At 40.4% G+C, this 14,795-nt stretch overlaps 1 protein-coding gene across 1 annotated transcript in view; it reads left to right on the forward strand.

Moving 5' to 3' along the window:
- Positions 1-904: 904 nt before the first annotated feature.
- Positions 905-14,795, forward strand: part of LOC310924333 (ephrin-A5-like) — a gene marked incomplete at both ends in the record, with an annotated part of 122,045 nt that continues 108,154 nt past the window's right edge. Inside the window, one exon of the mRNA XM_083886040.1 lies at positions 905-1,032. Coding sequence (XP_083742166.1) covers positions 905-1,032 — 128 coding nt within the window. The remainder of the gene's footprint in view (positions 1,033-14,795) is intronic.

Consider the following 14,795-nt stretch of genomic DNA (forward strand, 5'->3'; position numbering starts at 1 on the left):
TACTTTTAATCTCAAAATTCTGGTTTTAATCTCATACTTTTTACTTTTAATCACATACTTTTTACTTTTAATCCCGTATTTATTACTTTTAATCTAACAAAAATCTGATTTTAATCTCTTATTTTTCTTACGATCATTTTTTACAGTGTGCTCCGGTTGACACCCCCCCCCCCCCACCCCCCCACACACACACAGTGACTCTCTCTCTCTCTCTCTCTCTCTCTCTCTCTCCGTCTCGCGCACCCTCTCTCTCTCTCGGTCTCGCGCACAGCTTCTTCTCCTCACAGACGCCTCGCGCTCGGCTTCACCAGTCGCTGCTCACGAGACGAGATTTTCACGCGGAGGTTTTTTTTTCTTGTTGTTGCAGCGATTGTCCTCGCGACAGCAGCGGGAAACAGGAGCGTGTGTTTGGGATTGTTTACGCTTTGTTTCCCAGCAGAAGAATCAGAATCAGAATCAGCAGAATCGGAATCAGCAGAATCAGAATCAGCGTTAAAATCAGACCCAGGATCAGTTTCTGTGTCGCCGCTGATTCTCGCTGAAGCGGCGCAGACACCGGAGCTCCTGACCCGGACTGACGCTGCTCTCCTCCCCGCGGCTGTGGGACATTTATCCCGCTCTGTTGTCTCTCCGGTTCCGGCTTTTTTTTTTTTTAATTATTGTTGTTGTTGTTGTTTATTTTCTGTGGGAGTTGGAGAAAGTGTCCTCGCGCTGCGTGGACGGGACTTTAACCGTGGGAACCAAAAAAAAAAACTCTGGAGAAAAAGGAAATATAATCACGCAAAAAGTTTCGGCGGCGGCGGAGGGACAGCGTGGCCGCAGCAGGACGGAAGCACCTGTGCGGGAGTAAAGCGAGCACACACGTCTGTTACCGTAACTGTTTTACTGGGGGAAAAAAATAATAATGCCGCAGATGGAACTCATCTTCATCCTCCTCTTCCTCCTCGTTGGTGTGTGCGTGCTCGCTCAGGACCCGGCGTCCAAGGTGGTGTCGGACCGGTACGCCGTCTCCTGGAACCGGACCAACCCCAAGTAAGTGTCCGCCTCTCCCCCCCGTCTCTGCTCCGCCGCGGAGTCCCGGTGCAGTCACCGGGGCCTCGGCCGGCGCCGTGCCCGGGTTTGGTGGCTCTGTGAGCGGCAGCAGAGGCTGCGTGTGTCCGCTGTGGTTGGGATTAAAAAAAAACAACAACAACCGTGTTTGAGTGTTTGAAGCAGAATAATCCGAACAGAGACGTTTTTATTAGGAAATAGACTTTGTAAAAAATACTTTTTATACGTTTTTCTCCTTTATTTCAGACACTTTTCCCTCTTTTTTCAGTCCAAGCGTAAATCACTGTGAGTGACAGAGGAACAAGTGTTATTAGTGTTTTAATACTGTTATAATTAGTGTTATAATAACTGTTATTAGTCCTTTAATGAGCTATATTTCTTTTTTCTCTTTCTTCCTGTCTCCGTTTGTGCTGCACGGGGAAAAAAAACGACTTTAAATGGGATTAAATGAATAAAGTTCACAGAATTAGGTTAATTCAGAATAAACTAATCACGTTGTCTTTGTATAACTTTGGTAAATTTAGTTTTAAATAACTTAATTTAGGTGTTTAAGCTTCACTGTTATAAGTATTTATATAAATTTGCCAAATATTACGTTTTTCCAGACTTTTAATCTCAAAACTGTGGTTTAATCTCATACTTCTTACTTTACTTTACTAGTTAGTTTAATAGTTAATCTCAGTTTCAGTCCACTGCTATAGATTATAAGTGTTATTAGTCCTTTAATTAGCATTTTTTCCCTTTTTTTCCCCCATAATCTGGATTAAAAACCAAATACAAATCACTGGGAAAATATGCATAAATATTCTGCTGCACCGAAACAAGAAAACGATTGAAAAACCTTTAAAGAAACGACTTTTATTGGCAAAACTCAACTGAATTAAGTGAATTTGGGGTAAATTTATCACGTTGTCGTTGTTTAACATGGTCAATTTAGTTTTAAATACTTTTAAGTTTAAGTATTTTTATAAAGTTTGCCAACTATTAGATTTTTAAGTTAGTTTGTCTCGGTTTTAGTCCTTTTCTTTAGTTTTGCTTGTTAAAAATCACATAATCGCACAACCGTCAACTGAATGAAGTTAATTTGTGCTAAATTTAGCAAGTTGTATTTGTATAACTTCATAAATTTAGTCTTAATTAACTTAAATGTTTGACTTTTTTTCAGTGTAAACGGCTCAGTTAGGTAGATTACTAGTCTCAGTTCTCTGCCGTAACGTTTTACCCCATAATCCGGCTTAAAAATCTAATATTATCCACTGGGAAAAGAGTTTTTCTGCTGCAATGAAAGAAGAAAACGGCAGAAAAAACTTATTTAATTGACAAAACCTTAAAGAATGAAGTATAAATGTGTGTAATTTGGTAAATTTGGGTGGATTAAATCATTCAGGTGGCACCACTTTAAGTACTTTTGGTCAATTTTATTGTTCTTTTCTCTCAGTGTAAACTCTTATTGACCGTCGGTAGTTAGTGACTGGTTAGTGAGTTAGTTTTTTTTTTTAAGAAATCTGCTGAGTCGCAGTTTCAGGCCGCTGCCTTGGATTAGGAGTGACAGGGCGTATTTCTGTGTGCCAGACTCATGCGGCAGTTTGGAGACGTTTGCTGCCAAACTCCTGTCGTTTATTACATGTCAGTGACACACGGCTGATAAAGTCTCTGTGTTTGACTGGAAATAAAAAAACAAAAAAGAATTAAAAAAAAAAACCAAAAACCTTGGGGTCGCTGCCTGCGTCTGATTATGACGAGGTTTTTCCTCCCAAGAAAGTTTCTTTGGAAATAATCCCAGAGTGAGATTGCTGTGACGTGACATTATACGGCTGCTGAACTCCCTCCTGACTCCTGACTGTGTCGCTTCAAACTCCCTTTGTCGAAAAATAAAAAAATAAAAAAATCCAAATTACTTCCCATGGAAAGTTTCCAATCTGGAATAATCCCAAACGTTCCCAATCCCACGGACAGTTTCTGGGAAATTACCGTGAATTTTTACGCCCTCTTTGCAACCCTGATCCAGATTGAGACGGTTTCTCCACCATCGTCCTCGTATGCAGTTGCACCTCCCGTACGCTAGGTGGCAGTACTTTCCTTCGCTTATCTTCTCAGTATTAGATGCGTCACGATCCGAACTGTGCCAGAAACCCGATTTGTCTTCTACGCAAAGTGCAAAAGAGGCTTCCTCATTGTCAAACAAAACGGTTTTTAGCTAACATAATGCTATATTTTGTTGTGCGGATTGTTTGTTTCGTCGCGTAACTTTCCAACAGTTGCGTTGTCAGACTTCAAACTCGACAGTCAATTTACGGAGGGCATCGCTGCGATCGGTGCCAAATTTGACGTAGTTTGGATACGAAATGCAAGAGATATCGGTAGAAATGCGACAAATGTGTCGCTAAATGACTTGCTTACCGCCCCGTTGTTGTTCTGGGGATAGATTTGTTCCGTCCGTTTTGTGGACTTAAATGGAGGTGAACGTAAATTCACTTTCTAACTTTATTAAGGTGTTTAAAGTGTTTGCAACGGCAACATAGCATGTTTATCCGTCTGTGCGCTCACCGCTAACACACAAATATACGCAAAAACGGCTAAATATTGAGCGTTTTCTGCACTAGATCTTTTTAAAATAGCTGGTTTCTATAACAGGTGGCAGTAAGTTCCCTCTTTTAGCTTATCTGTATTAGATATGTCACGATCCGATCTGTGCCAGAAACCCGATTTGTCTTCTACGCAATGTGCAAAATGCGGCTAACTCATTGTCAAACAAATGTGCGAAGGTTTCAGGCATTTTAGCTAACATAGCGGTAAATTTAATTGCGCGGAATGTCTGTTTCGTCGCGTAACTTTCCAACGGTTGCGTTGTCGGGCTTCAAATTTAAGAGACGACTTACGGAGAGCGTCGCTGCGATCGGTGCCGAATTTGACGTAGTTTGGATACGAAATGCAAGAGATATCGTTAGAAATGTGTCGCTAAAAGAGTCGGTTACGGCCTCTTGTTGTTGTTCTGGGGATAGATTTGTTCTTTCCACTTTGTGGACTTCGTAAATTCACTTTCTAACTTTATTAAGGTGTTTAAAGTGTTTGCAAGGACAACATAGCATGTTTATCTGTCTGTGCGCTCACCGCAAACACACAAATATACACAAAAACAGGTCAATATTGAGCGTTTTCTGCACTCGTTCTTATTAAAATAGCTAGTATCTATAACAGGTGGCAGTAAGTTCCCTCTTTTAGCTTATCTGTATTAGATATGTCACGTTCCGATCTGTGCCAGAAACCCGATTTGTCTTTTACAAAAAGTGCAAAATGCGGCTAACTCATTGTGAAACAAATTTGAAGAGGTTTCAGGTATTTTAGCCAAAAATACGCTATTTTGTTGTGCGGATTGTCTGTTTCGTCGCGCAACTGTCCAATGGTTGCGTTGTCAGGCTTCAAATTTAACAGTCCACTTACGGAGAGCGTCATTGCGGAATTTGACGTAGTTTGGTTAAGAAATGCAAGAGATATCGGTAGAAATGCGACAAATGTGTTGCTAAATGAATCGGTTACGGCCCCTTGTTGTTGTTAGAGGGATAGATTTGTTCTGTCTGTTTCGCGGACTTCGTAAATTCACTTTATAACTTTATAAAGGTGTTGAAAGTGTTTGCAACGACAACATAGCCTGTTTATCTGACTGTGTGCTCACCGCAAACACACAAATATACACAAAAACAGCTCAATATTGAGCGTTTTCTGCACTAGATCTTTTTAAAATAGATGGTTTCTATAACAGGTGGCAGTAAATCAGTAGCTGTAACAAGAAATAGTCGTCGTAGGTTAATGTCGAGGTGGTTTCTGGTTTAGCTCGTAGCTACTTGGTACCAAGTCGGGCGCCATTTTGTGTCTAGCCACCATCCATTACTTGGGTTAGGGTTAGGGTTGACGTCATTTCAGGGAGAGTGAGTGGAGTTTGTCGTATCAACATTCAGGGACGAGAAACTGGTTTGTTGGTTGCTAACGGTGACACTGCGGTTCACACAGACACACACACACACACACACACACATACACACACAGTGAGACTGTCAGGATGTTTTAATGACACAAATGCAAATGTTGTGGTGTCGACATCAAAGTTAGTTCCTGCTCCACAGACACACAAACACACATGTTAGCATGCTAAGACGTTTCTGTCCCTCTGTCTCTGTCGTATATAAAAATCCTGGTCAAAAACACACTTTAATCCCACGTTTTTAAACCGCAGTGAAAGTGTTTACTCGGCGTTCACTCTCAGATCACATGACTCACCAAATTTGTGGCTTAAATTCCGATCAACATTAGTCACACCTCGTTTTTCCCTCAGTGATGATAATTCCTGTGTCATTTCTGGGACAACACTAGCCGTTAGCATAGCTGTTAGCCTTGTCTTTACGTTTCATGAATCAGTTGGATTGAAAGAGGGACTGTTTAAGTTTAAGATGTAATATAGTCATGGCTAGCTTAAATGCTACACTATGTTGTTGTCGTTGTTGTTTCCTTCTTGCTATGCTACGATGCTATGCTTCAAAGGGTAGCATTAGCACCAGAGCAACAAAAACAGTTACTGCTTTGTTTTACTTTGATTTCCCAACGTTGGATAAAGTTAGGTTCACTCGGCTAACAGCTATGCTAACGGCTGGAATGTGGTGTTTTTGAAGGAATTTGCGAAAAGGAAAAGATGAAGCCGATAAAAATCTGCGTAAATTAAGTGGTAAATGTTGAATCAACTTGGAGTGTTTGTCGTTATTAGCATTAGCTGCCTGGGAAAAAAAAGATTCTTAAACCTAGCTAAGGTTCATGTTAACGTTAATGTTAAAAAAAAAAAAAACGCGTTTTCATAAACCTAATTTTTTAAAATTCTTTGTTAGCAATTAAATACAACAAATTTAGCATTCTAAGCGCGAGTTGTGATATTATTGCGATAATTGTCGCAGAAAATGTTTCTTTATAATTTGTGTTTGCTAGCTTAAATTCACGTTTATGGTTTATGTAAAAAAAAAAAAAAAAAACTTTCTTTATGAAAAAAGTGTGACAAAAACACATTTTTGTGTTTTGTGTAAAAAGCCTCGTTGGCGCCGGAACCCAAACATTTACCCAAGAAAGTGTGTTCACACTGAAGAAAACCCAGATTAAATCCAGCTTCACATGTGTTTCTGGACCGGTAGGAATGTGGCATTGGACTTCACGTCGTCCCGTCCTCCACGTCCAAGTGTCCCCTCCCCCGTCCTCCCCCGTCCTCCCCTCCCCGTCCCCCCGTCCTCCTCCACCCACGCTGGTGCAGACAATAATGGTTTGTGGGGGTGTGGGGGTGTGGGGGGGGGGGGGGCACACAGTGGTTCCGCTCAGCGTGTCGCCGCCTCTTGTCAGAGATCCACACACATGCTGAGGTCACACACTTGCTGGAAACCAGGCGAGTCGCGGGTTAAGCAGCACAAGAGGGGACCGTTGTCAGGGTCAAAACCGGGGCAGAACCGCCGGGGCCCCCCGACGGCCCCCCGACAGCCCCCCCCCCCCCCGGCCCTGCGGCGGCTTTGTCTCTGCAGGATAAATGAGTAACTTCTAAATGACTGTCTTTTCTTTTCTCATTCATGACTTTAATCTAAACCTGACCGGGGCTCTCTAATGTAAGACAGGGTCGTGCTTAAAGAGCCCGGGGGCCCCCAAACCCCCCCCCCCCCCCCCCGTCCCTGACCCTCAGCAGAACCTAACAGTATTCCATACAAATGCTGGTTCCCTACTGTTTAATGTAACCATACTCGGGATTGGAGTCCTGGGAACCTGCTGTGGTGCAGTCCCAACTTCCAGATGAGCTCTTCCTCCTCCTCTTCTTCCTCTTCCTCCTCTTCCTCCTCCTCCTCCTCCTCTTCCTCTTACCTTCGCTGCATGTCGCTGTATATTTGAGCAGCGGTTCATACTCAGCCATTCATGAAATCCCCTACAGGAGCCGCGGAATTGAAAAGGGAAGTGAATCGTGAAAAAATTTGAAATGCGATGACATTTTGTGGAAAAGCATAAGAAACGCTTTCTCTTTTTTTGTTTGTTTTGTTTTGTTTGGTTTGTTTGTGTGTAATTTAGATAAATGCGCTTCGGTGTCTCTGATTAGGCTCAGACGCAGAGCCGGACTCTGGGGACACGGAGACGGGATTCGCAGCCCGGAGGAGGAGGACGAATTCCGTCCCTGCGACTTAATTAAATTAAAAATGAAACTCCAGAATCGGGAATTCTCATCTTGTTGACACCAGTTGATGTCGTTCCTCCCCAACGGCTCTTACCTGCAGAAACATTCTGAGATAATTGTCGCGTTAAGAGCTCGGGTTTGCGTTTGTCCCGGTTTGCCGAGCTCTTCCCCAACGTCTGGGACTGATCCCAGGTCTGGACGTAATGTTGGAAATATGGAGATGATTCACAGAGAAAGAAAAAAAAAAAAAACCTGGAGCAAATGCGGGAAAAAACAAGAAAAAAGAAAGAAAAAGAAGCATCTTTTTCTCTCCTCGATGGACCCGTGTGGTTTTGTAGCTCAGGCTCAGCGATGAACACAGTAATGTGTAGCATCCGTACGCTTGTATTTATACGACACCGGAATCACAACACGTGTTGACTCTGTCGGGGTCACCGCAGGACAAAATCACAGAGGGGAAAAACGGAATATCACAAAGTCGGACCGCGTCACATCGGGATCCATCACTGCTGCCGCTTTATCGGCTCCACTGTACGATAACACGGAAAAAATTGTCATATTAGCAACATTATGCTAACTGAAGTTAGTGCGATCATTGTAAAAAATATGCGTTCTTAGTCTGCGTATATGTTTCTAGATTCTTATGTTACTGTTAATGTTCATGTTAATATTAGCTAAAAATTTATATATAAAGACAATGTTTTTATTATTATTTTACAAATTTGGGGTGAAAAACAATATTTTGTCACAAAAAACAAAATTTTGTCACAAAAAACAAAATTTTGTCACAAAAACAATAATTTGTCACAAAAACAATATTTCATTCCAAAACCCTGTTTGCAACATTACCCAAATTTTTTACCAAAAAAGTGTTATATTAGGCTAATGTTGAAGCTAATGTTAAGCTAACCCTTACCAAAATGTAGTAATGTTACATAAACGTGTTTCCAGGTGTTGAAAACAAACATTTTGTCACTAAAAAAGTTTTGAATGTTGTCATTTTTTTTTTTAATAAAACCTTGTTAGCATTGTAACCCAAAAAGTAGCAGAAAACATGTTTTTTTTACAAAATCGTAGCGTTTCTAAAGATACATATTTTTCCGTGAACATTTGTAAGTAAACAAAATATATTTAAAAAATTGCAATTAACATAATCGTAGAATGACGGGACAGATACAGGCTCCCCCTTGTGGTACGTCACAATAAAACACTAGTATTAACGTGTTTTTTTTTTTACTTAAACTAAGATTCTTGTACGTATAAAAACAGTTAAGTGCCGTAAAACGAACTTTTAGGTGCTGTAGATGAATTCACTATTTCCGATACTTACGGAATGCGAACAAATTCCAAACCTAGCTATAGGAAATTAGATCGATTCCATCTAATAGTAAAATAGTACAGTAGAGCTATTTTATTTTAAACCATTTGGCTTTGAAAAATAACCAATAAAGATGAAAAACTGATGATCAGTTGTGGTAACTTTATCAAACCTCTGTAAATGACATTCAAAAATATACGTACAATCCTCTCGATGCGTTAGCCGTGAAGTATCAACAACAAACCTAGCTAGGAGTAGCTTTTCCACCTTCAGAGCGTCATTAGCAGCTTTTATTAATCACCGTACGGCGTCGTAGCTCAACCGAAACCCCAGCGTCGAACAGTGTTTTGCAAGAAAAGTGGCATGAAATCAAAAACGTGGAAAAACAAAAGCCGCGGCCTCTCGCGGTGGAAAAGTCATGTAAGAGAAACGAGCCACAGATGTTCCTCGTCAGCTCCAGAAACCAAACGACGGGGCTAAAGTGTAAGAGCTGGGTATTTACCGGCGCTCTGACAAGGACGGCTATTAGTGAATTTCCTGCTCCGCGGCTCTTTAGCTGCTTCGTTAAAAAACCCGCCCGGGTCCATATGGTCCCGGCGCAGGCGTCGCCGAGGCCCCGAGGTGTTTATTTGTCGCTGATAGGTGGAGATCAGCGGAGAGTCGCGGGGGCCCCCCCCCCCCCCGAGTTCTGTCCTTAATCTCCAGAGCTGTTTGTGTCTCAGACGCCATGGAAACCGATACCCGTCCTCATCAAAGACGCTCATTGGGTGGGAGAGGCGACGCGACAGCTGGAGAGAGAGGGGGGATCCCAGTGTTCAGGGACGGGACCGTCACCCCAGGGCTTTCCCTTAAATCCCTGATAATTCGGCTGCCGAGCGTCAGCCGCCGGCAGATGCAACGCATTTTTCTCTGAGAGACAATCGAACCGTCCCTGCAGCGGCGTCTCTTCATGTCCTCGCTCTTTAGAGTGCAGTCGTCGACTTTAAAAGGCGTCTCTGACGGTCCAGATTAACGCCGCAAAGGTTAACCGAGATAAAGTGGAAGTTAAAGAAACACAAAACAACAGGAAAAGTCTTTAAGCTCAGGAATATTTCACATTTCTGGGGTAAAAACATAGGTTTCCTGCGACGTTGCCCGGTCCAAATGTACCACTTTCTTAGCTTTATGAACTCAAACTATCTTTTCACAATGTATCTTACAGTTAGCTAAAGCTAGAATAGTTAATTTTGTCAGCTAGCTTATGATTATCTAGCCAACTAGCTATCTATCTTACACAAACATGCTAGCTGGCTAAATTGACTAGCTTTTGGGCTCAATAAACTTACTTATACACAAGTTAGCTTAAAGTTAGCTCAATATCTATCTCTCTAAAGACATCTCTGACGGTCCAGATTAACGCCGGAAAGGTTAACCGAGATAAAGTGGAAGTTAAAGAAACACAAAACAACAGAAAAAGTCTTTAAAAACATTTAAAGTGATCACGTGTGTCGTACCTCCAACTGTGTTCTTAAAATTTTGCGACACAAAATGTACCTGTTTCTGAATGAACTCAAATGTTTTCAGAAGTTATCTTAATGTTAGCTAAAGCTAGAAATAGTTAACTTTGTCAGCTAGCTTACTATTATCTAGCCAACTAGCTATCTATCTAACAGAAACATGCTAGGTGGCTAAATTTACTAGTTTTTGGGCTCAATAAACTGTACGTAAGCTAAAGCTTGAAATATTTAATTTTGTTAGCTAGCTTCCTACTACCTAGCTATCTAACATTACTCTAACTATCTTTTCACAAGTTATCTTACGGTTAGCTAAAGCTAGAAATAGTTAATTTTGTCAGCTAGCTTACTATTATGCAGCCAACTAGCTATCTATCTATACAAACATTCTAGCTGGCATTTTTGGGCTCAGTAAACTTACTTATACATAAGTTAGCTGAAAGTTAGCTTAATATCTATCTATCTATCTATCTATCTATCTATCTATCTATCTATCTATCTATCTATCTATCTATCTATCTATCTATCTATCTATCTATCTATCTATCTATCTATCTATCGACGTCTCTGAGGGTCCAGATTAACTCCGTAAACGTTACCGAGATAAAGTGGAAGTTAAAGAAACGGAAAACAACAGAAAAAGTCTTTAAACGCAGAAATATTTCACATTTCTGGGGTAAAAACATTTAAAGTGATCACATGTGTCGTACCTCCGACTGTGTTCCTGCCCAGTCCTAATCCAGATTATCTGTTCCCCTCGCTGTTTCTGCACAAACATCTTCTGTCCCATACTTAGAGATTACTGCGTCAGATGTTAGCGAAAGGGAAAACATCAAATCAGATACCATATAAAAAAAAAAAAAAAAAAAAAAAAACCTTAAATATCACTTAAATACTTGGCTAAACACAGGCTGCTGAGAAAGATTTGCACCGCTAACCTCATGTGACCATAAAGGAATGCACATGTGTCTGCTGCGAGTCATGTGACCCGTGACTCGATAGCAATGTCTGCATCAGACATGAAACGTCAAAATAGAGCTGTCCTTTCAAAATAATACTAATAATAAGGATTAAAACCATGTTTAAATTGGTTTAGGTTTTAGTTGAACCAGATGTTGAAATTTTAAAAATACTGAGCTCTGTAAAAGTTAGTAAAACTAGTAAATAAGTAAAACACTCATGGCTAACGGCTATGCTAATAGCTAATGTTACTTGTCAAAGAAATTAACAATTTGCAGATCAAACACATTCACACAGGCCGAAAAAAACAATTAAATATGTGTATAAAGTTGTTTAAGTGAGTTTAAAACAATCATAAAGATGCTATAATGCTAAAATGCTCAGTCAGAGCCACATCGCAATTATAATATGCGTCAACATAACTGTAATATGACTTTTAACGCAGCTGTTCTTCAATTTGTCTGTTGAACCAAATGTTCAAAAATGTTGTTAAAATGTCAGGTTAGCTAAAAACACTCATGGCGGCTATGCTAAAATATTGCTAACTTTCCTTGCCACAATTTGCAGATAAAACGCATTTGCACTGGCCGAAAACAACAATAAAGTACGCGTATAAAGTTGTATAAATTAGTTTAAAACGATCGTTAAGATGCTAACGTGCTCAGTCGGACAAATTCTGAGCCACATCGCAATACTAATACTCTGCTCTGTCGCCCTGTGTGAAGTTGTTAAAATGTTCAGGTTAGCTAAAACGTTCATGGCTAACATTCATGGCTAACAGCCAGCGAATGTGGATTAAACACAAGTGACGTGGTGAAGAAAACCCGGTTTAAACCCAGTTTTAACTGGTTTGTGACCAGTGTGAATGGAAAAGGGAGCAAAAACGTTCGCTTAAAGTTAGAAATAGTTAATTTTGTCAGCTAGCTTCCTACTGTCTAGCTATCTAACATAAAAAAAACCATGCTAGCTGGCTAAATTTACTCCTATCTATCTATCTATCTATCTATCTATCTATCTATCTATCTATCTATCTATCTATCTATCTATCTATCTATCTATCTATCTATCTATCTATCTATCTATCTATCTATCTATCTATCTATCTACTTGTTAGCTAACACAAAAACCAACTAGCTGGCAAAATGTACCAGTTTCTTGGCTCAATGAAGTTAAACTATCTTTTCACAAGTTAGCTTAAAGTTAGCTAAAGCCATAGACATAGTTAATTTTGTCAGTTAGCTTACTAAATTCTGAGCCACATCGCAATACTAAAACTCTGCACTGTCGCTCTGTTTGAAGTTGTTAAAATGTTCAGATTAGCTAAAAAACACTCGTGGCTAACAGCTATGCTAACAGCCAGTGAATGTGGATTAGACACAATTGGAAGTGGTGAAGAAAACCCGGTTTGTGACCAGTGTGAATGGTAAATGGGAGGAAAACAACAACAATAACAAGATGCAGGCAGTAAAAAGTACCTTATCTCGCTCACACATCTCTGTGTCTGTCGGCGGAGCAGGAACTAGCTTTGATGTGAACGGCGCGACATTAGCATTTGTATCATTTAAAACATCCCGACCAGAGGGGAACGTGATGTAAGTGCACTCGTTGACTTTAAAGACTCGCTCATCTCCCCCCCCCCCCCCCCCCCCCCCATCGTTCTCGGGGTTATTTTTGGTTTTTCGGGGGTCAAGGCTCCGTGACTCTCGCGCACATGTCTCCTCGCGGCAGAATAAACCTCCGCTATTTGCTTTCCTTACGCCGCGTTCTCTTTTTAATCTGCACTTAAAGAAGCTGATGTTGTGATATTTTCCCAGCGGCATTGTGAGTTACCCCAGCGCTCATTGTTCGCAGTGTTTACCCTCGCTCTCTCGGACCTTCCTCCCCCGCTGCTGCTCGGTTCCGCTTGGATTAAAAAACGGACACAAAAAGGCAACGGCGTCCAAATATTGACTGGGTCCCAGGACCGCGGCCCTCGCTCGGCGCCCGGCGCAGAGCGCCTGAAAGGCCGCTATTGTTTCCGCCCGTACTCAGCGGCCCGTAGCCGGCGCTGAGGAGACGGGCGAGAGTTTGCATATGTTATCTGACGATTGTAACAGGAGGGGGGGGGGGGGGGCAGAGGTCAGAGGCTACGGCAGAGGAACAGTGTCCAGGTCGTGGACGTCCCAGGGTGAGGTCAGGACCGGTGTTTCCACCCCTGCAGGACTTGTCAATCTCAGAGATCGGCATCAAAGAGACGGACGAGTGAAGGTGGTTTCCTGCATCAGGAACAGGAACCATCGAAGTTTAGCTTCCAGTTTACCATAAAGAGTCTCCCTTCAACTTTTCACTCTCTTTAGATAGCTAGCTGACAAAATTTACTATTTCTTGGCTCAATTAACTCAAACTATTGATCCAAAAGTTAGAAATAGTTCATTTTGTCAGCTAGCTTCCTTCTGTCTAGCTATCTAACATAAAAAAAAAACATGCTAACTGGCTAAATTTACTCGTATTTGGGCTCAATAAACTGTATCTATACGTACGTTAGCTTAACGTCATCTATCTATCTATCTATCTATCTATCTATCTATCTATCTATCTATCTATCTATCTATCTATCTATCTATCTATCTATCTATCTATCTATCTATCTATCTATCTATCTATCTATCTACTTGTTAGCTAACACAAAAACCAACCAGCTGGCAAAATGTACCAGTTTCTTTGCGCAATTAACTTAAACTAACTTTTCATAAGTCAGCTTAAAGTTAGCTAAAGCTAGACATAGTTAATTTTGTCAGTTAGCTTACTACTATCTAGCTAACTAGCTGTCTAACACAACAAACATGCTAGCTGGCTAAATTTACTAGTTTCTGGACTCAATACACTCTATAAGTTAGCTTAAAGTTATCTATCTATCTATCTATCTATCTATCTATCTATCTATCTATCTATCTATCTATCTATCTATCTATCTATCTATCTATCTATCTATCTATCTATCTATCTATCTATCTATCTATCTATCTACTAGTTAGCTAACACAAAAACCAACCAGCTGGCAAAATGTACCAGTTTCTTGGCTCAATGAACTAAAACTATCTTTTCACAAGTTAGCTTAAAGTTAGCTAAAGCTAGACTTAGTTAATTTTGTCAGTTAGCTTACTACTATCTAGCTAACTTGCTGTCTGACACAACAAACATGCTAGCTGGCTAAATTTACTAGTTTTTGGACTCAATAAACTCTATAAGTTAGCTTAAAGTTATCTATCTATCTATCTATCTATCTATCTATCTATCTATCTATCTATCTATCTATCTATCTATCTATCTATCTATCTATCTATCTATCTATCTATCTATCTATTTGTTAGCTAACACAAAAACTAACCAGCTGGCAAAATGTACCAGTTTCTTGGCGCAATTAACTTAAACTATCTTTTCATAACTCAGTTTAAAGTTAGCTAAAGCTAGACAAAGTTAATTTTGTCAGTTAGCTTACTACTATCTAGCTAACTTGCTGTCTAACACAACAAACATGCTAGCTGGCTAAAATTACTAGTTTCTGGACTCAATAAACTCTATACATTAGCTTAAAGTTATTTGTCTGTCTGTCTGTCTGACTATATATCTACTAGTTAGCTAACACAAAAAAACAACTAGCTGGCAAAATATACCAGTTTCTTGGCTCAATGAACTCAAACTATCTTTTCACAAGTTGTCTTAAAGTTAGCTTAAGCTAGACAACTAACTATCTAACGCAAAAAAAACATGCTAGCTGGCTAAATTTACTAGTTTTTGGGCTCAATAAACT

The sequence above is a fragment of the Microchirus variegatus genome (assembly GCF_963457635.1).
Source record: "Microchirus variegatus genome assembly, chromosome: 1".
Classification (NCBI taxonomy): domain Eukaryota; kingdom Metazoa; phylum Chordata; class Actinopteri; order Pleuronectiformes; family Soleidae; genus Microchirus; species Microchirus variegatus.